This window comes from Lycorma delicatula, chromosome 9 (assembly GCF_047948215.1).
Source record: "Lycorma delicatula isolate Av1 chromosome 9, ASM4794821v1, whole genome shotgun sequence".
NCBI lineage: Eukaryota > Metazoa > Arthropoda > Insecta > Hemiptera > Fulgoridae > Lycorma > Lycorma delicatula.
The window spans coordinates 60,648,424-60,672,404 of record NC_134463.1 but is presented as its reverse complement, the minus strand read 5'-3'; the positions used below and the strand labels follow the sequence as shown (position 1 = coordinate 60,672,404).

Here is a 23,981-nt window from a genome sequence, read left to right as displayed (position 1 = left end):
AATGAATTAATCTGTTTTTCTTTTTTTTTATATTAATTTATTATCTATTTTATTACATATTTTTACAAATTAAGCTTATTTTGATTATTTTCTTTTGATGAACAATAAAATTAAAAATAGATGTAAATTCTATTCGAATTTTATTCAGCTAGCATTAGGATATTATTTTATTATTATATATATATATATATATATATAAATAAATAAATAAAATAAAAAAGCTGAAATTGATTGTACATTATGGCTTTTTTTGTTCATTTCTATTCACAATGTTCATTTCTATTTACATCTTTGTTCAATTATGCATTTGATTCCATATTTTCTAATTTCCTTTGTTCTATTTTGTTCCGAATATGCTTCAATTTTCTTTTCACTCTCATATAACCTGCAACATAATTTACAAAAAAATATGAAAATCATCGCTAGTCATGATTAAAATCAATATCAATTTTGGTAAAAATAAATGAATAATAAAACTAATAATAATAATAATACTTATTGAACTTACACCTTACTGTTTGGTATAATGTTGCCACATTTTCTTTTGTTTTCATATCATTATCTTTCTGCCTTTCATTTTTACTTATATTATTTGAACTTCTAAAAAACAATACAGAACATAGATTAATATTATTGGCATGTAAAAGCAAAACAGTGTGATTAAATCTTTTTATATTACACTATTTTCATCACTGAATACAGATAATTAATGTATAATTGTTATTTGCAAAGTTATTATAATTAGTTTTATTTTCAAAATTTTTTTCAAAATTTTTTGTACTATGTGAACAACTTATAAACAAAAAAGTTAATTACAAACTGTTAATTACAAGCTGATTTTATGTAATTACTAAATGTGATTTTATTACAGTGTTTACACAGGATATCACTGATTTTATTACAGATAAAAATGATAAAGATAGAGATTAAAAATGACAACATTAGCTTAAGTTGAAAATTAGAATAGTTCTAAACTACATTTGTAGAGATTAAAAATGACGACATTAGCTTAAGTTGAAAATTAGAATAGTTCTAAACTACATTTGTGGATGAACTCTTTGGTTTTTTATTATTGATTATGTGAGTTTTAAAATGTTAAGAGACTTCAGTAATTTTAAAATGTTAATTAATATTATCAATTATGGAGAATATTCCAAAATAAAAGCATCATCTATTTTCCTAAATAGAACAAAATATGAAACGTTTTGTAATGTTACAAGGACCAAATTCAACACTATTTCCATTAAATATTATACTAGCTACTCCTCTAGTTTAATCACTCTTCAAAAACTTTTACTACCTCTATCTCCTGCAGATCTTCTTCTATACATTATATCCACCTTCTCCTGGATCATTCTAATGCTTAATACCTGTTTAAACTTCATTATCGCTGCTCCCTTATCCCGAATTAAATTTTCTCTATAATGTAATTGACCTTCCTTCAGCTCTCTACCGCTAATTTTCTTTACAATTCTCTCATCCTCAATCATCTTGCATTTTAAATAATAAAACTTTTTAATCGGTTATAACAGTTTTGATCTAAAAGAAGCACATAGCATGTGTTAAAACTACATAATTACTTGATTTGGTTCTGGATGTCAATATGTTCTGCCCAATGAGGTTTAACTAATTTTTCTGAATTTATTAGTCTAAGTAAGGAAAAAACAAAATTATTAGGTAAAAGCCTTTGCCTTTTTTAAAGCTGTATTTATATAAATTTGAAGAAAAATATTTTCATAGGTAACATAAATTTAACAACACGCAATAATAATTAAAATTAATTCTTTAGATTAATTACTTAAAATTTTGAATGCAAGTTTTTCTTGAAAACTAAGAATAAAAAGTATGAAGAATAAACTGTAATAAGAATTTGATAAAATGTTTTTTATCTAAGTTTAAGAGGTTAAATTTTCATAATGCAAATGTTTTTTATTCTTAAAATGTTACTTGAGTTAAAAAAATATGTTTCACTTTTAAGGAATAAGAGTCCTTGAAGAAATTTATAGCTTATATACATAAAATAAATTAAATATACCTTCCAAAATATTAATGTAAATGAATAAACAAAAAAAACCTTTACAAACCTTGTTGAGTTGATGTTTGATTCAGTGTGATTTAGTATAATAGAATCATATCCATTAATATTTTTAATGCCATACAAGTAATACTCAAAACTAATTGTTGTAGAACGCTTTAAAAATAAAGACATAATAATTCGGCTGCAAACCTAAAAATAAGAGCAAAAATAAATTAATACTATCAATAAATAAATTAGTCTATAGCATTGCATTTATTCATAGCACACTATGATGGTTGAGTGTAGAACTTTGTTTTTAATTCCTCACTATTATATTTTTAAAACCTACTTAGCTTCTAGCCAGGTTTTAAAAATATGTGCTGGTAATAACATCAATGATTAAGTTTTAGAGTTATCTATAAAAGTATTTTGACCACTTTATACTTAGTAGATTTTTAATGTTTGAAAGTTATATTTGTTTAGTGATTTTTAAAAATGTACAAAAAGGATAGAGTTTCGAGATAATATAATGAAATAATAAACATGTAATTTTACTGAGCAATTAAATCCAAAAGCATAGAAAGTAGCATTATAAAAAATTATATACCAATATCTTACTTAAAATACAAATAAAATGATTAAAGTTGTTTTGTGTATATTACACTTCCTTGTATGAAGTAAAGGAAGTTTGTAATCATGAAAAAATTTGGTTTCCAGATTTCAACAGAAATATTTTGAGCATCCCTGAATCCATTTTGACTAGTTTAGGTGACACGTCTGTATGTACATATGTATCTCGCATAACTCATAACGATTAGTTTGTAGGATGTTGAAATTTTGGATTTAGGACTGTTTTAAATCTAGTTGTGCACCTTCCCTTTTGATTGCAACTGACTGAACCAAAAGCGTTCAAAGAAGCCCAAACTTCTTTTTCTTAACTGCAGTAATAAGTCTCATTTGAGAGCTTTTCAACAATATATCATAAGTGGTACTTATTTTCATTGGTTCCAGAGTTATAGCCAAAAAAAATTTAATTAATGAAATATCTGGATCTTAAGGGGAAGACACATTGGTTCGAATCGGACTTTATTTCCTTATTTTTTATTTAAATATATTGATTTATTAATAATTATTAATTTCTCATTGTAAAAAAAATTTACGATGAATAATAAAAAAAAAGAAATATCAGTTTAATGAAATAAAATTTTTATGTACTTTTCATTTTAAAAAAATGTATAAATGTAATTTAATAGACGTACAAGGAAGTTATGTGTTGTCCATATCAGATTTTTAATTCTTTTTTATGTCTTAGATTACAGGATAATCTGAGATAGGCTAAAACAATGTCAATTTTTTCCCTATAAAGAAAGTTCTACTACTCCTTCAAGGTCATGCCTTATAGGTGTTTTCAAGGCCACTTCTTCCTTGATTGAATCCATGCAGTACAGCGTTTCTCTCAACCTGGGAAGCACAACACAAACCCCACAAGGGTCACAATGATATGAAAGGAGAGGATCATGAAATTAGTCTACAACTTTATACATAAACAATATTGAAATAATTTTATGAGAAAAAATCATTTATTATGAACATTTTACTTTACAAGTACAAATCTAAAGAAAATAAATTAATGTAATGAGATGGTTGCGTATGTTTTTCCATTTAAGAATTTCTCCATATCTGGATATGTTAGAAACACACAAAAGCAAGTAGATTTTAAGTGATAAAAGAAGATTCATATATTTAGTTTTAGCATAACCATAAAAGAAAAACCCTTTTCACAGAGGTAAAATGTGGTGAAAGGGATTAATATTTTCAGTGCTTTTGTAACTAAATTTCGTATTCAGTGTGACGAACAAGCCAAAATATATCTAAATCTTCAGATGTGAACTGTAGTTGTAACATTTTATAAACAGATATTCTGATGACTGATAGTGAATCTCAACTGGTAACATAGCAGCTGCAATGTTTTGATTAAATGGATTTAGTACCCATCTCTTCAAGAAATCATTTTACCTTCCTGGAAATACTCCACCAATTGAATTTTTAGTTCTCACAAATGGATCTTCATGACATCCAAACTTTGAACTTTAGTGAATATTGCTGTCTTTTTCATCCAAATTTTTCTCAATATAATTGAAATTGAGTGGAAACATATCAAGATTTTTTTGCTTTGAAGGCGAATAATCCAAATATCCAGCTTTTTAATGAAAGCATGAACTTTGTATTTTATTAATAAAATGTCTTTATCGTATCCTAGTAAATTCACGTTCTAGTCTTTACATCAGCTAAGTAAGCCAACAGCAACATATACTCATTATTCTGTAAATCATTCAGAATGGTGTTTGATTTTCCTGGAAAAATATTGACTCATATTGCAATTCCAATAACCGAGTTAACAATTTCCCCTGCAATAACCATCTGATTTCTGTATGGTAAAGAAGAGATTTTTTCTTTGTTCATTTCATCAAATAGTTTAGCAAAGAACAAAATTAATCATTTTTACAGCTTTACAAAGAATTTGTTTGAGATTTTCAGACATATTTTTTGTGGCAAGAGTGTGAAGCAAGCAGTGCATCCATTCCTTTATTGGTATAAGATGATTTCTTTTAATTTTTTTAATTATAAGATAAATCTATTACATACTGCAATACATTTTGTCCAATCTATGTTATAATTTTTAGTAGCTTCATAAAAAACATCAAAAAGACATTGTCCTGTAGCATGACCAGGTATTGATTTGCAATGTACTGAAAAATGCTTGCCACACTTGTTGATTCATCAAATCGAATACAAGTAAAAAATTCACTTGCTGTATTATCTGATTGTGATCAACGGCAGCCATGTCATCTATTCGCCTTGATACTGTGTCGTTAGAAAGCAAAATTTTTTTTTGCTTCTTCCACGCCTATTAAAGCACTAACCACATCAATAGCAGCATATGAGTTTGAACATCTTAGCTACTCTTAATGCTATGAGATAAGATACTTCAAGGGGACTTCTATTAGTATGGCTTGATTTACAAATAGAAACTTGATGAATTCTCAAAGTATGTAATTTTTTTTTTTAAATTCCAATTTACTTTTATGATTCAGATTCTAAGTGTCAAATTGTCTAAGTGTCTGATGGCTTCATGCTTTTGTAGGAAAGATTTGAAAGCAAACTACGCACTGTGACTTTCCATCCAACAAGGTAAAATCATAATTTAAATAATTTCATGGAACAATCTTGGCATTTTACCAATCGTTTCACTGGATGTAGATGACTCACTTAGTTTTTTTCATAAATTTATCCATTTCGCATAAGAATCTAGTTGAAAAAAAAAAAACAGTTACACTGTTTACTACACACTACAAAAACCAAAACCTCAATTATTATAATTTTCATTGAAACTAGGCTTTTAAAACCTTAAAGACTAGATCTGTGCTTTGCATTCAAAACTAAACTGACATTCTGCAATCCCTTACACTTCTTTTATACTGCTGAGAATATGATGTGAAAGCCTATCATATTCATGTTAGAACATGACGCTGCTACAACAAATATTATGCAAGCAGACCAAATTACAAGGAGCATATACACATCAATTTGGAACCTGTAAATTGCTCATGTATGTGCATGTTCATACCCATTGCTATCAATGTAACTAAATAGTTTTAACTAGGTTTCATTGGGTTGTAGAATATTCATATATATACTTTTTTACTTTTTGGGGGTCATAGAGCTAAAAAGAGAATTACTGATCTAGTTTTTCCATGGTTAACCCACCGGGTTGATCTAGTGGTGAACGCATCTTCTCAAATCAGCTGATTTGGAAATCGAGAGTTCCGGCATTCAAGTCCTAGCAAAGTCAGTTATTTTTACACAGATTTGGATACTAGTTTGTGGATACCAGTGTTCTTTGGAGGTTGGGTTTCAATTAACCACACACCTCAGGAATGGTCGAACTTATACTGTACAAGACTACACTTATACTACAAGACTACATTTATACTCATACATATCATCCTCATTCATCCTCTGAAGTATTATCTCAAAGGTAATTATCAGAGGCTAAACAGGAAAAAAAAAAGGAAAAGTATTTCTATGGTTGCCCTTTTGTTTTACATCTATTAAATTAATTACCTTAATTAACTGTTTTATTATTTTATTACATAACAAATATTTAATATTTGTTAATTTCCATATAGTTGTAAATAATATCATCTCTAAATATATCAGGTCCAAAATGCATTTTATAAGTATTAATAAAGTATTATTAAAAAAGTAATTTTTCAAAATACTTCTTTAATTTTAGTAAATTTATATAAAATCTAATAAAATTATATTACTTACACATGAGATTAGTTCTGAACCAGTGTAAATCCACAATAATAGATTAAAAGTAATAAAGTAATTATATGATTCATTGTCTTTGACACTTAAAAAGAAGAATTGTGGTATTAGCCATATATTTACCAGAATCCTGAAAATATTAAAACATTAATTCACAAAATAATTGCTCCAGTGCCATAAAATCAATCTATTCCATAAGAATGAAGAAATATTCTATTAATATCTTATTAATTAAATAAATATATAAGTAAATTTTTAACATTTTTACAAAAAAAAATATGCATTACAGATATCAAAGACAGCAATCTGGCATCTGGATTTCATCTATCAAGAGATAAAAATGTACTTATAACATTTTATAAAGTTAGTACTGCTAAATGAAAGCTTTCATAAGATTGGTTTTAGATTAATATATTTTGATAATACTGATGGCAATGAAAATATTCAAGCTCTTTTAAAAATGTAAGTATTTCTTGTATTATAAAATTTTCATTATATGATTGTGTGGCAAAAAATATAGCAGATTTATCGCAGAAATTTAATGAATTGCCTTCAAACATTTTTATAAACATAGAGAAATTTTTAGTTTTTTAGATATTGAAAAATTAGTAACTTTATTTCAAATTAAACAGAAATGATGTTTACAAATCATTTAATTAGTACAGATCTAATTATGCAACATATTCATAAGGGCAATCTCAGACAGGACTGTTGTTAATGGAGTAAGTCTTAGTTGTTAGAAACTCCTATAGTAAATTGTCAAATTTTATTAGCTATGTTTAAATTTTGTATTCTGTAGTTAATATTTTTGTATGTGGGTCCTGTTTTAAGAGGTGATTTGTGAAATGTCTTAGGTATATTTTTTTATCTGTGGGTGACTGTATCTAATGTAGTATTTACTACAATCACTACAATTTAATTTGTATGGTCTAGGATGGCTGTTTTGTCAGTGTGTGTTTTATAAGTTTGCTGTGTGATCTTGAATATTTGTTTGTAATTATAAAGGAGACAGTATACTTTTTTGAAAAAAAAAAACGGTGTCCCAAAATGAGCTGACATTTTAATTAAAAAAAAAAAAAAAAAAAAAAAAAAAAACATATTTTATATTTGATAATATTTTTGCTTTATTAGAAAGTAGTGACATGAAGATTATGTGTGACAAACATCTGACAAATGAGCACACCAGTCTTGGCTGTACATGTTCACTCTTTAGACAAATTTTTCCAAATTTGTTGACATAATTGCTGGGAAATGTAGGCAATGTTGTGTTGAATTTCTTCTCTGAGGTCTTCATTTGTTTGTGGTTTACTGATGTAACCAAGGATAAAAGTCCCAAAGAAAAAAGAGAAGAATATAACCCCAAAGATAAAACGTCCATCGATGTCAAGTCACATGTTCTTGACAGCCAATTCACATCACCTTGCTGTAAGATAACACAACAATTCAATTTTTCTTGCAGTAACTGCATGGTTTCAATGGCAGTGTGGCATGTTACACTGTCCTATTGAAACCACATGTCTTCCACATCCAAATCATTAATTTTAGGCTATAAAAAGTTTGAAATTATCTCATGATATTGAACTCTATTAATCTCCATTTTCATTTTCAAAGAAGTAAGGTCCAATCAATCCCCAAGCCCAAAATTTGTACCAAACTGAGACCCATTGAGGATGCATAATAAGTTCTAAAATCTTTTTTTGTTTTTTCTATCCCCAAATTTGACAATTTTGTTTATTGACAAAGCTGGTAAAAAGAAAATTTGCCTCTTCACTACTGATGATTTTTTCAAAAACTCAACTAGTTATATTGTTATTTTTACAATTTCTACGCATTGTTCAAGTGTGTACTTTTCCATAATTTAACCTCAATGTTTACTGATAACAGCATAATTACTCCAAGCTACTTGCTTAGCTATCTCTACTCTTGTGAAAGCTACATGAAAAAAATTGACAAATTTAAAATATCAGTACATTTTGGGACACTTTATTAATTTGGATTGTAGGTTGATGTTGGTACATTAAATTGTGTTTGTAACTAGATTTGTATTTGACTTTGTTCTATACATGACAGTTTAAGTGGATATCCATCAACATACACCAGATATTTTGAACCAGTGTATTTGAGTTTGCTTAAAAGGGCAAGTAATAGAATAACCAACTTGTTTTTTCTATGTAGGATGATAAGATGTGCTGGTGGATAAGTGTGTTGGTTGCAATGGGTTTTGTATATATGTTTTAATTATGCTAGTTTTTTTATTGTGCGTATATTAAGGCCAAATGTAAAGATATTAAAAAACTTAAAAATATTAGTAATCCTATTTATGTGTTACGAGGGACTGCTGAAATATAATGCACACTGAAACATAACAGAAGTACAAAATTTTGCACAAAGTAGCAGGTGCTACCATTTAGTTTTATTTCCCTACCACTAACATTCCAACTCGTTGACCCACACACACCCTCTCATTTTCTGTTAGTCATCATTGTTATGGAATTGAGTATACTTGCTATGTCAACATCTTTAAAACAACATGCAGTAATTGAACTTTTATCAACAGAGAATGCTAGGTGACATTCATCATCGTAAGCCATTTATGATGATAAAACTGTTCCTCGAAGTATATTATAAATAGATGCACAATAAAAGTTTGTACATCAGAAACTGGTAAAGTGAATATTGAACATAAATAAATGTAAGTTCTTGTAGCAAATAAAACGTACTTAATGTGCCATATTTATTTAATTTGACTATCACATTCAATTGCAAGTTATGGGCAACTATGTAATACATTTCAACTACCTCTCATATTTTATATGTTCAAATATTCCTTCTTCATTAATTCAATGTTATTGGATATCACTGCTATCAAATAAAGATATATTCTAGAGATCATTATTAATCTACAGAAAGCAAACAACTGAATGCCTTGGCATTTACTCAGCATCAAAGAGGAAAATTCTGATAAATTGTGGATCAGAACACATTTTTTCTGGTTTAAAATGACAATAAGAGAAATATTAAAGAAATTTCAATGTAATAAAACTACCTTATAAATATTACATTTTATAATTCTGTGACAGTTTGCATTACATTACTAATAATAAAAGTTACTGGTTACTATGGTATACTCAAAAGTTACCCAGATACAACAAAACTAACTCATTTTTTAATAAGCATCATAAAGTTATGGAATACCAATAGAAAGAAAATTAATAACTTATTCTTATATACATACACATTAAAAAAAAATTTTACATCAGCAAACTTTCCTTTATAATAATTCAATTAAATTTTGATTATTAAATTCTCTGGCTTAAAAAAAAAAAATAGTAAATGTTAATTTCATAAGAATAAGTGAAAGGTTTATACTGCATAGACTGTGAAACTGGTTTCTGCATAATTTTTTTGTGTTATAGATTTTAATAGTTGAATACATTCTTGTAATAATACTTATATTATTACAATTACAATTACTTGTATTATAGTGCATTGTGGTTCTCAGGTAGACATACCACTGGTAATGGCATGGGCAAACCACTTGATAACAATGATATTTTTCTTTGTCCATAAGTGAAATTTCTGGATTTTTATTAGATGAAAACTTCTCTTGGGATGATCAAATTGAAATTAATTTTTTGATTAAATGTAATGTAATATAATCAAATCTAATATATTATTATGTACAGATCAAATAAAAGTTTATTTATTAAAAACTGGAATTACATATACAGAGTGTATCACAAAGTCTCCCAGGACTTTCATAACCTATTCTACTCTTGAAAATAATGGAAAAGGTTCATATAAACATATATCCTATCCTAAAATGCTTTGTTTGCAAGTTAGTTACTGAAAACTTTCACTCAGATTTCAGCTTCTCAGATGAAATGAGATTGTATTAAATTTTTAGGGCGTTAATTAACGAGCAAAATTAATGATTTCTTTTCAGGCTATTGGCCTGAAAAATCTAATAAAATAGATCCCATAACTGTATCTCAATAGTTTTTGATAAATCTGGAGTGAAAAACAATAGATTTGCGCAAAAAAAAATTGTTCTTTATGTTTAACATACAATAACTTTGTTAAATGTGTAATAAACTCATAAAAGTTTTAAAAAAATGTAGAGAATTTAATTCTGAACAAAATGGTTTAAGATAAGTAGAATAAAACAAAGAAAGGTTTACTGCATTTGCCAAAAAAGTAATTATTTATGTTAACAAAAACTAAATTCTTTTTTGGTGATGTGAAAAATTTGTAAAAACAAATCTTGATAAAATCAGAGTGAAATCTTCACTACCTTTAACTTGCAAATGTAAGACATATGTTTATATTAAATTTTTCCATCATTTTCACAAGCAGAACAAGTTATGAAATTCATGGGAGAATTTCTTCGGATACACCTGTATATAAAATTATAATTTACATGTATTGTTACATTTTTTTTTATTTCAGCACTAAGGTACTGTTCAAAATCAACTTTAACTATTAAACTGACCCTAAAAACTGAGATATTAAAAAACTTGGATTTTATTACAAGCAATTAATATAAGTAACATAACAACCACAGACAGGAAAACCATTTTCAGTCTCAAGATTACTTTTAATACTACAAAAAGAAAGATCAGATAATACATAATTGGAAAAAAAAGAAAAATGTAAATAGTAATCAGAAAAAATATATTAAAAAATAAATAAATACTACATTTTTAAATAATTTCTTATTCTATTAGATAAGTTGTTTTAATCTTACCAGAGGAAAATGTACATAAGTAAAGAAATACATAAACCAATTTTTGAGATATAAGAATTAGATATAATACTTAAATTATAAAATAGTTTGCTCATTTCGCACATAAAATTTGGTAAATTAATTATTGTGCTTAATATCAGTGCAAATTCTGTACCCCTGTAAAAAAGTAATTAAATTAAATTAATGTATTTCAGTACATTTAAATGTTTTATTCATTGTAATAAGGTTATATATAAACTGTGAAAATAAATAAAGTAAAAAAACATATCATACATTTTCTTTCTTTATTAAATAACTGTTATTAAACTAAGTTAATCAATAAAATACTTGCATAGATTAGAAGTGCAATATGACAAGTAAGCAAAAGATTTTTTTTCTAAAAAAGTATTCAGAAAATAGAAACAAAAGTAAAGAAAATGGATTGATATTTTATAAATTCATATAGGTAGCATTAAAAGAATGTGATTTATGCAAAAAAATAAACAACTTATTTTGTAAATACAGGTTAGTGTCAAGTATGATTCCAAAAATCTTTTCAAACCTGTGATAGTTCCTTCCTTAGAGGTATAATAAATTATGCTGATGTACAGTACCATTAATAACAGTTGTGTCATCTGTGACTGTACTGAAAAGGAAATTGGATCATAGTTTTGAAAATCTTATTTTGTATTTCTAAGTACAGAAAGCAGTTATTTAGAAAGGAATTCATATTAAATTTTTTCATAAATGTTGATATCAAATTGTTCTCAAGATATCATTATTTTATTTAGTGATTTTTCTAACAAAATAACTATTCAAAAGAAAGTTAGTCCTCTAATTCTCATTGATGTAGTATATAAGAATTACTCGAAACTGCAGACATTACTGTAAATAGAAAAAAAATACTTTGCCTTTTTAATATGTTAACGTTGCAAAAACTGTACTCTGTTGACTTTACTCAGAGAATAAAAAATATGTTATGAGATTTTAATGGAAGTTAGCTTTTAATTTTCATTTGTTTTTTTAATGGAACTAAAAAATAGTTTTTTTAAATAGTAACTTTGTGATATTAAACTTAGTTATTTAAATATTGATTAAATATGGAATATTTGTGCAGTTTTTCACTTACTTTTAATTTTGATAGGGACTTATTTTAATATAAAAAATGAGATGAGCATTAATGAGGAAAGCCTGATATTATTTCTCATTTGTGATGTTAAGGAATGAAAACATTCACAAGAATTAAAAATATTATAAAACATTTTTGAAATTATATGCAATTTCAAAATGTATAATAATGTATCCCTTGGGACACATTTTGACCTAAGATAGGAATTAAATAGCTAAATAAATAACAGAAATAATTAGGTTTCTGATACTGCAAACTTTTAACACTTGTTTAAAATAATATTGTACCCATAAACTTGATACAACTTTGAAACAAAGTATAATATCAATTTAAAACATGGTTTTCTATTTTGATAACTAGTTCAATTTAAGGCTATACCGAGCTAGGTTTGCCCCTGTCTTTGCTAACTGTTGGCTGGCTTATGCAGGATGGGCAAAGCAAGGTTTGTTGTACTATATAACCAGATGACATCATCCAATTACTAATAACATGGCACATTTTTATGTACAAGACATAAAGGAAGGGGCATCACCTTATACTTAAATATTAGCAGGTCTAAACACAGTTTCACGCATGCAGGGCTATTTACGAAGCCACTGCAGTTGTTGTTTTGATTCAGTAGTTGTTTGTTTGCCGGTGAATGCAGATTGCAATGTCTGTGATAATCATTTCTCTTGCCAGTTGTGAAGAAGTGTGCACTGCGATTTGATTTTTGTGTGCAAAAGGATCTTCAGCTGCTGAACTGCATCAGGAGTTGTGCCTAGTGTATGGATCTACAATAATTAGTGAAGGAAAGGTTAGACAATAGAGTTGAGACTTTAAAAATGACTGCACAAATGTGCATGATGAAGAGCGGAGTGGCAGGCCCGTATTCAGACTGACAAAATCATTGAACAAATGAACCGAGAACTGTGATGTTATTGGTGATTGTTGATTGGTGCTCTGGCGGAAGAATTTCCGCATGTTGGAAGCATCTTTATCTATACGATTGTACAGAAAAGCTCGGATATCACAAATTGTGCACAAGGTGGGTATTGAAAATGCTCACTGACCAAAACAAACAGCAAAGAATGTGCAGTGGACAAGCTTTTTGGACTGCTATCAAGATGGAGATGATTTATTTCCCCACATTGTTATAGGCAAAGAGACGTGGATATCCTACACCAACACAGAATCGAAACAATAGTCAATGCAGTAGCACCATTCAAGTACCCCAGTACTGAAAAAGTATAAGTAATCTCCGTACTCAAGTCGGAAAATGTTGGCTATCATTTTTTGGGATGAACAGGGCATCATTTTGGTAGACTTCATGGAACGTGGATCAACAATTACAGCTGCCATGTACTGAGAAACGCTCACCAAACTGAGACATGCAATCCAAAATCAACAACGTGGGAAACTGTTGTCCAGCGTAATCCTCCTTCACGACAACACATGTCCTTACACTGCTGCCTTAACCAAGAAGCAGATTCAAGATTTTTGTTGGGAACTTATTGACCACCTTCCAAGTTCCGATTTTACACCTAGCAACTACTTTCTCTTCTTGCATTTCAAAATGTGGCTTGTTGGACAACAGTTTGAAAATGAGAAACTCAAGACTGTCATTGTCAACTGGTTCAATTCCCAAGTGGCAAACTTCTATGCAGAGGAGTTAAAGAAACTGATGCAGCATTATGAAAAGTGCTTAGAACTGAATGGTGATTATGTGGAAAAGTAAATATGTAGTAAACTAAAACTGTAAGTAAAAACCTTTTCTCATGAGTTAATTTTTTTTAATGACCAAATGGCCCTTAATTTTTAAATATGCCTCGTAAAATGCAAACTCAACAGACTTAGTACAATACAATGTCAATGTAGACACAGCAGTTGGCACGGTGCAAACTTTCTGCTCACATATTGTTCCCAGGCTTTAATGATAATATACTATCAATATGGTTTTCTAAAACCATACTGACTTTTTTATAAACAAAAATGGATATGAAAATATTTTATACATCATTATTTTTAAGAAGTACAAAATATAACATTTTTTGGAAGTGCTCCTCACATAAAGAAAGGATACGACTACAGCACATTCTCAAGCCCTAAAATCATAATTTGAAAAACAATGCTTATTAAATTTGAATTTGAGGTAGTTTAACCAAATAATTATTTATGAGAAAAAATGACCAAAATAAAAAAGGTAACCTACAAAGAAAAATTAAGAAACTTTGCATTAAACTAATGAAAAATAATTAATTAATATTTTCATCATAAGACTTGCGCAGATTCTTATTGTTTTGTAAATAACATTGATTTAGAAACAGTCAGTTTTTTATTGAAAATCTAAGAACAGTATCTTTGAATTGAATTTTAGGTTCTTTACTGGAATTGCAACGACCACTTTTTTCTATTTTTTTATTTTAATACATGAATTACTACATCTTAAGAAGCAATAAACAAAAATTAGGTCTAAGAAATAACACAAAATAACAAATCACATGTTGTTCATATTTATTTCTTCTGATTTGTATGTTGTTATATCACTGAATAGAGTGGCTTCATAGACTTTTTCTTCAATTATTTGAGATGTTAATGGTTCTGAAAAGGCTGTGAAATTTTTGCAAGAAAGAAAAATATTGCACACTGTAAGATATTGTAAATTTCACAGCCAAAATTTTGAATACAAATTGTAAATTTCACAGCCAAAATTTTGAATACAACTTATTGTATATAAATTTTTTTTAACATCAATTAAGACAAAGTTAGTGAGTGAAGCGAGCGTTGGTTATGTTTAGTTACATTATGTTGATTCTGTTTACTGATGAATCATACGTATATCAACATCATTACATTTTGTCTAAATATACATTTTACTTTTTCAAAAAAAAATATTTTCTATGAATTTATCATTTTACCTATATTTCTCCAACATATTTTTAATTAAGCATTCAAAAACAATCTACTTTACAAGTATTAAGTTAAAAAAAAAAAATTTTAATTGGTTGTTGGATTCCGAAAAGTATAAAATTTAACAGGCTCTGAAGAATAAATTTTGGGTTTTTAATTATAAGATGAAATAATGGGTCTCTTTTTCAACAATTTAATCCCACTAACTTCTTAGACCTGTAGATTCTAGGATATCATTTGCAGTGAATGTTCAAGTAAGGAAGAAGAGATACTGAACGTGATGAAAGTATGATAAAAAGTGTGAAAGTGATTCTGAAATAAAAAGTGTTTTTTTTAAATTGTTTATTTCATATGTATATCCTCTCAAAAGGTTATTTAGTAAACTTATCAGTAATATACCTTGTTCACAAATATTTTGTGTAGTTAGGCTATAAATTGTGATAAACTTGAAGATAATGTTTGTCTTTGTGGAGGACACAAAGAGCATTTCAGCAAATAAAATTTTAGAAAATAACCACTGTGCATTTATAAAACTTAGCCTAGTTTCATTAATGTAAAAAATTAAATAAATTATTTTAGAAATCTTTCTCTTAGAAAGCAAATAGAAACATTTAGAGAAAAGTTTATTTTCAAATTATAATGTAATGAACAGAATATATAAAACTTAAAATTTACTTACTTAAGAGATAAATAACCATCTGGACTTTGTAAAACTATAAAAAACCATTTTTTCAAATGATTTTATCACCCTATCCCAAAAAAATGAAAAAAATACATGTTTAAAATTTAATTTTCAATCATTCAGTTACCAAAAAAAAATTACATTAGATTCAGAATGACTTTTTTAATATTAATCTTACATATTTTCTCACAATTCTATATCCTTAAAACCAAATGTTTAAATTTCTACAGTTGTTTATATCACTGAATCTTATGGGAGCTTTTTTCACTTTCCACATACTTTTTATGCAGAAATTCCAAAAATCTTACCTGATATGAACTGCTGTAATTAAGAGGGCACTAATAAAAAACTGTGAATATAACTGTTCCTTTTTGTTTTTAATATTAATAATATATTCAAACAAATTATGAGCATAAAAACCAAAGCTAAGAGCAAAAAATAAACTTGGATCCATCACCATATATTTATTTGTTTTATTGCAATTGTCAGAAATCTCTGTAATCATGTTTTCAATATTATTTCCAGTTATTGAATTTGGAATTAAGAAAGTATATCCAAGATAAACAGACATGAAATAGAAACACAAATTCCATGATGCATTTACTAATCTTCTACTTTGAAGTTTGCACTTTCGTGTTAATTTCATGAACAAGGCCTGAAAATAAAAATCGATAATTTTTAAAAATTCTATTAATTTAAATTAAAACAATGTAATTGTAATGATTTATAACTAAATATCTTCACACATAAAATTTACTAATGTTTACCATGTTTGGAAAACTGAATATTTAAAATTAAACTGGAACTTAAAGAAAATAAATTCTAGCTTCATTAATAAGATTTTTTTTTATTGTTTTTCTTTCACTATCAATGTTTTTATTTTTTATTTTGTCAGATCTGAGTGCGAACAGTACTACTGTACTATTAAAAGATAATCATCCACTTGACTTAAAATTTATAAAGCATTGCTAAACCTTTACTATAGAATGCAGTAAAATTATTTGTATATCAATTTTTAATAATATTTCATAATTAATTTATTATTTACTTTACCAATAATGATACATTTAGAATGATTTGTAAATAACATAGAACACTAGTAGCAGAATAACCAAATATTTCTATGGAACTCATTAACAGGTAAAACGAAATAGAATTGTGATTTATTTTAAAATGATATAAACCTCTTCTATAATTAGAATATAATTTTGATAAAATATTTATCAATCATTAATTTATTAATATATTTTCATTTACATAAGCACAGACATCAAACCCAATTTTAATTTTCCTGTGATGGTCAAAGATACATTATTAAGCACAAGATATTACAAACCTGACCACAATATCATAAATTCCGTAGAAATCCATAATTCCGTAGAATCTTCCAGATGTACGTTTGCCTGGTCAACACATGAGCATAAACACAGTTGAAAAGTTTATTAACTTGTCAAATGAAGCTTTAATAAATAAGGATGACAAGTGATTTTAGCTACTTTAACCAGTGTTAATGAAGCTTTTTAATAAATAAGGATGACAAGTGATTTTAGCTACTTTAACAAGTGTTACTGCACAATGGGCTCTTGCACAAAGCTAAGATAATGTTGGTAGTTACTTATTTAATGACTATAGTGATTGAGAAGTTACTTTATCTGAGCACTAATTATTTTTAATAACGTATTGGTCTGTACTAGTTACAGAGTGAATCAGGTAAATCTTAGTTTATTAGTTAATAACAGTTAAATTCATTAAATATTAACAATAATTATTCCATTCCTTGTTAATTTAAAACTGATATGAGCGATAATTACTAAAGAAAAATTCTTCATACGTAAACATAACCTACAAATTAGTACGCTGCAGTCGAGTTTACAGTTTAGCTAAGAGTTATTCAAAAATGTATTTACCAAAACTACGGTGGAATGTAATCTGTGTAAACAGAACCATACAATAATAAATAGGATATTCCAAAATGTAAAATGTTTATCATTCTGCCACTCCGTATTTGAATTTATTTTAAGAAGACTTCTTTAACAGTTGAGAGTATTAATCGCAAAAATAAAACGTTTCCAGGAATTAACTAGAGTACATTAAGTAGTCGTTTAAAGTTAAAGAAACCAATTCCAAGTTTAATTAGGTAGCATTAATCGTTCGTTTTTGTCGGAAGACTTCATTTTACCTCTCACTTACTAACCGAAATACGGTACGGTAAGGTAACCGTTGCCAATAACAACATTGTTTACCCCAACAGGCGCGTAATACAAATTCAATCAGTTTTCTTAAATCGCTTATGATGAGTGTGGTTTTATTAAGATATTAAATGACGTATTTATTAACGATTGCCATTACGTTTACCCATTAGACTATAAAAGACTATTCAGGGCCGATCTAAGAGCAAAATGGTGTATGTACAAGATTGAATGTTGGTGCCCTTCACAATGAGGAAGAGGTACAGAAAACCATGATGAAAGTAACAAGGTGTTGCACACCCAGCGTTGCGCAGTGGCTCGTCCCAAAATCCTTTTCCCGCCATGATGTTTAAATTCGTTTATGCGGTTGGCGCACAAACAGAAGCAAGACATCAATGTTATTAAAGGCAGAATTATCAAAAATAAACAAACTTTTGAAACATAAAAGAATAAAATTTATTGACGTATATGAAAATTGGCGTCGAAATGTGGATTTTTAATATTTATAAATAGGAAGTGCCGTACTCACGTGTGCGTGTACACGCACTTCCAAATAAATATGGAGTGTAGGTTTTTTTGTTTATTTTATATAAAATTTAATTGACTGTATGTGGAGTCGAGAATTATGATCTGAATGATTAATTTCATTTATTTCTTAACAATATAATAATTTCTAATAATTTTTCTTAATAAACAATTTACCTTGAATTAATTATTAATGTACTGTTAGATATAGAGCGGTTCAGAAAATAATTAACTTTAATTATTTTAATTCAAAATGAAAATATAATGGAAACATTTTATATGAAATAGAAAATAAAATAGTTTTCATTAACATAAAAACCAAAACCGACCCTTTTGCAAATATAAATAAAATAAAAAAATGTTAACAAAGAGGACAAAACCGACTAGAGTTCGAAAGAATTCAAAAGTATCCAAAATAATACAACTACATGTCTTATTGCCAATTTTTTTTTGCATTTAAATATCAATATTTTTTCCTTGACATAAAATTATTCATGAGGTATTATAAGAACATTAAATAGAAGTTGAAGTACGTTATTTAAAAAATTAGTCAATTAAATGAAATTCTATAATAACACTTCGTATATTTTCATATGTTGTAATACACATAACAGATAAAGTAAAAACTCTTAGAAAAAATTCTTAGGCAAACTTAAATAAATTAATACTTCGACTAAAACCTATATTAAAAATGAAACATCAAAATACGACGGACTACGAATTACAAGATAAAAATAAACTTTCATCGTGTTCTTTAACTTCTCACTTATTAACTATCATATAACTTGTGTTTTTTCACGTTGGTAGTTTTCGAGAGTTTCTTCTCTCGTTTTTATTAGTTTCTTGTTACCATAGAGCCACACTCGCTACATGAAGAGTTTGTGTCAGTTGCACTTCATAAAATGTGTCCCCCTGTTTGTTTGTTTAGGTTTTCACTCATTATTTTGAATTTTATATTAATTAACAATCAATTTCAATACTCTTAAGAATCAATAGACTTGTATAAAATATTTATTTTTATTAAGGATTATTAAAAAAAAAATTTTATTATTTTTAATAAATATTGCAACTTTATCAGTACCAAATAATACTAATTCATATTGAAAGTGAATAATCATTCATAAATATTCGATTGTTAGCTTGTTTTATCATTATCATGTATTTAAAATTTTGTAAAATTTTTGTACAACTAAAAACTTTTGTCCCAAAATCCCTTACATATATGTTCAAATAACCCGGTAGAAAATGAGATTTTGGGACGAGCGTATACGCATGCGCGCCGAATACTGTGGGCAATGCTACACCTTGTTACTTTCATCATGCAGAAAACAATGTAAGTCAAACAGGGGGTGGTCCGAACGCCCTCCACCGAAAATTTTCAAAATTAAAAATCCGAAATTGGAATTTTAGAGCTCAGGACCAAAAAATTAAGATTAATAACTTAAAAGTATTGTTTTTTAATATTTTTTTTATACATTTCTATAAAAAGGCCTGCTACTTAGTATTTTGTACTGATCTTTTCAATAAATCTGCTCCAAACTCTAACTAATCATTAAAGTTTATAAATAATTTCATTGAAAATATTCTTATACTCGCACTTAAAAATTAATTCATTGCTCACATTAACACAAATTGTGCCACAAAGAAAGCAAAGGAATCATTGTAAGCCTTTCCAAAGTTTATAACTTCGTCATCGCAGAAAGTAAAACAACTGTCAATATCTCTTACTAACACATATGTTTTTTTATTTTTATAAACATTAAATATTATGTAAAATATGTGAATATACAGAAAATAAATACAAATTATTAAAAATAGGGTCGGATCTTTAATTTTTGTAAATATAGGGAGCAATGAAAAAAAGTTATTACAGAAAGTAGCAGACCTAAAGTAAAGAAAGAGAGGAATTAGAGAGTTACAATAAAAGTAGGCCTTGGACATACACTATAAAAATACATGAATATTACAAAAGTATTACAATAATATTCTATGAAATAAGCAAAAATATATGACAGAGTTTGTAAATTTATCTGTAGCAAAAACATTTATTTTATCTAGAATGATTTTACCTTTTTAAATTTTCCTTTTGTTTTCCCTTGGATCCAATCCCAAGTTAAAAAGTTTACTTTATACAAAGTGTGCCTGAAAATATATTTTATGTATGAATCTTTCTTTAGTAGTAAAAAATGTAGTAGTAATGTCATTATAATCTAGTGACAATGAAATGTCATTTTCAATACATAATTTTGCAAGGTTGTAGAGTTTTTCTTGTAACAGAGTCAATCTAAGATAAGTCTATAAATTTCAACTTCAAATAACTTCTTTATGCAGAAGTCACTGACATTGGTAACTTCAGGAGAACCCTTAAAGCAACTCATATATGTACATAAGCATGTTTAGCTCCAGATGCTAACAGAAAGTTTAGGACATCCAGTGGTATTTTCCCCACCCAAGAATAACAAATTTTAATATTAAAATGGGTAGCAACTCCAATTAATTTTATATTATAAAGCTATATTACTTTATATAATGCTTGTGTGGTTTTTACTAACAATTAATTAAATTATGTGAAAGATTAATAAAATAAAATTATTTTATTAATGCAGTTATGTTTTCGATACCTATATTAAAAAGTAATTGAAGTACTGCTACTCAATTTTAAAATAAAATTATTTTATGTAAACACTAGAAAATTCAATTGACCAAAACAATAAATTGAGATGATAATTTTTGTTTAGCTAAACCCTACCTTCACTGGGCATGAGGTCCTTGTTAACTCAGAACTTCTTATATCACTTTGATCCATATCTGACAGAAGGTCTTCTAGGTATTTGCTCCTAAGGATCAAGTTTTCTCTCTCTCTCTCTCTCTCTCTCTGGCAGTTCGTCAAGTTCAAAAAGGAATTCAACTTTTGCTGCATTGGCCTTAAGCTGCTTATGGCTCTCCTCTACAGCGATTTGAGCAGTGTCAACAAGTGGTAGAACAAACTCAGTTCTTAAATGCTCATAGGGGTCAATAGGTAACCAATATATATAAAATAGGTAATCAATTTCATAATCAAACTGCTTCTGTTTCTTTTAACCCTGGGGATTTTGAATTTTCCTTTGACTTCTAAATCTTCAGCCAACTCTCGGGCTTTCTCTAAGCAAATTAATAATCCATTTTCACAAAAATCCATTAAAAAGTCCTGATGGACTTCAAAATGACAACAGCTTGAGGTAAGTCAATCTATGATTGCAAATTCTTACTAGCAATGTTGATTTGAAAAAGAATTTGTACCATGCAATCAAAGATATTAAGAATCCAAAATCTGCAGATATTTTAGACAAGAAGTTTACCTCATTTCTGATCTCGTCTTCAGTGTATCCTCATGGAAGTCCCCTTGTTGGATTTGTATAATTTGGTACCTTACTGCCTTAAGTATTTCAATTTCTGCTTCCCAGCAAGTTGCACAAGTTCTTTAAATGTAAAAGAGGGCCCAAACACTGAAGACTCCTCAGCTGATTGAAAAAGATTTTCTGATAACTTGCTCCAGTGTTTTTTTGATAAGCTGAATAACACAAACAACTGCTGTATTATTCCAAAAACAGTAACTGTTGGGAGCGATGTCTTTGCAGCATCACTTATTACTAAATTTAAACTGTGCAGCCACATGGTATAAAAAAATCTCTTTTTGTCTAAAATATTTTTGTAGGTCATTGTTTGCCTTTTATATTTGCCCCATTATCCATATTCTTGTCCTCTGCAATTTAAAATATCGAGATCATGCTCTTGCAGTTTTTCTCTCTGGATTTTTGGTGATTTACTGTACAATGAGTACAATTTGTCTAAAAAAAAAAAACTGGAACTTATTCATTCCTTGTACTTCATCTATACTATCAACGATGGATAATTCTAATCGATGATTGAGGCGATGTCAAGTTATGATGTTCGGAAACATTTCCAGTAGTCGTTGTGCAACGCCTAATTTTTTTTCCAAGCATAAAGCTTGCTCCATCACTAGTAAACGCGATTAAATTGTGTTTCAAACAGTTTTCGACAGATCCATGAGTTTGTCTTCAATTATAATCTTTGCTGTTGGGTCTGACAGCAATATTAAACCCAAAAATGAGACATCGGTTTCGCACTTTATATACACAATTAAGTTGAATTTTGATTGAGTGTTGTAGACTCATCTATTATTACCGATATTTTTTCCGTTGATTTTTATTATGTTTTGACAGATTCGAACTTTCATTTCTTCCCCGATTGCGTCGACAATTTTATTGAAACTAAAACGCGAACGTAATTGTAATATGTAATAACTCAAAGTGATCCGAGTAGGGTTTATTATTTTTGGCTATATAATAAATAGTTCTAAATATTTTAGCAGTCGATTCAATTTCCAATTCGTTTAAAGTATCCACAAGTTTTTCCATTCTCTGATCTTTTGCGTTTTGCAAAACGTTTTCTGTATTAATGTGTTTTCTTATGTTCAGAAATTTATTTTACGCAAGGAAAGAAATCCAGCAGATTTATTATTTCCGTATGACGATACCAAAATTGGACTCCATTCTTGTGAAATACTTGCGCCTTGAGATTTAAAACCCGAAAGACTTTTCAACTCAACACATATCTTACATCCGATTTTATCAGAGGCGCATCTAATCCAAGGATATATATGTTTTTCTCTTCTAACATATCTACAATCCAAATACTTGGCTAAGAATATTAACAATTGGCAAGTGATTCGCATTCTGTGTTTTTATCAGGTTGTTCATTATCACGCCGCTCATTATTTTCTTTGTTACATTGTTCGTCACAATTATTTATCACTATTGGATCTACCCTAACTTTTTGACGTGAAACATTGAAATCACACCGTAAAATACGGGTAACAGAACAGAAATTTGTAGCGTAAAGTCTATATCGCCCTGCCTTAATGCCCTAACTATTAGTCTCAGAGACGTAAATGCGGTGTCATTTTATAACTTACATTGTCAGCTCGCCGATACCGCTTTTTGCGTCATCGGCTAGCGGGTTGGCGAGGAGAGGGCACAGCGCAAATCGGCCAAAACTGGCGCTCTCGCTCATTTCCATTCAGCGTAGCTCACGACTTAGACGTGATAGCGCGGTGATTAGTGTGTTTATCGAGCTAGTTCGATTTAAGTAATAATAAGTGTATTTTGGACAATATTTATGTGTAAAAAATTAAGTAAACATGTAAAAAAGTATAAATATTCAATATGTCAACCTCAGCCTGCGTAAAAACCAGCCATAAATATAAATTAGGGATATCGTTGAAAAGGGGAAGTTATGAGCCACGCACAGGTATCCCAATGTCCGGTGTCGAGCAAGCGAGACTGTTTCGGGAGTGTCGCAAAGCTGGCACAGTGCGCTCAGTGAACGACGCCGACGGCTTGAGCACCTTTACCGCTGTTAATTATGCCTTATATCTCTTACTTCTCATACTACAGACCGATGTTGAACAAAATTGTCGTCAAATATTA

General features: G+C 28.3%; 1 protein-coding gene across 4 annotated transcripts; it reads right to left on the bottom strand.

The window, feature by feature from the left end:
- Nucleotides 1–58: 58 nt before the first annotated feature.
- On the bottom strand, nt 59–18,194 carry LOC142330248 (uncharacterized). Of its 4 annotated transcripts, none has more exons than XM_075375416.1 (7): nt 17,686–18,178; nt 16,087–16,433; nt 11,100–11,255; nt 6,353–6,482; nt 2,085–2,227; nt 509–600; nt 69–385 (listed from the first exon to the last, which is right to left on the bottom strand). In XM_075375416.1, the coding sequence occupies exons 2-7, from the start codon at nt 16,422–16,424 to the stop codon at nt 300–302; spliced, it is 945 nt and encodes a 314-aa protein (XP_075231531.1). In that variant the 5' UTR covers nt 16,425–16,433; nt 17,686–18,178; the 3' UTR covers nt 69–299. The 4 variants fall into 4 exon arrangements, with proteins under 4 accessions (XP_075231534.1, XP_075231535.1, XP_075231531.1 ...); XM_075375417.1 differs by lacking the exon at nt 17,686–18,178 and adding an exon at nt 17,115–17,616; XM_075375419.1 differs by lacking the exon at nt 509–600 and having other exon boundaries at nt 59–385; nt 17,686–18,194.
- Nucleotides 18,195–23,981: the final 5,787 nt, after the last annotated feature.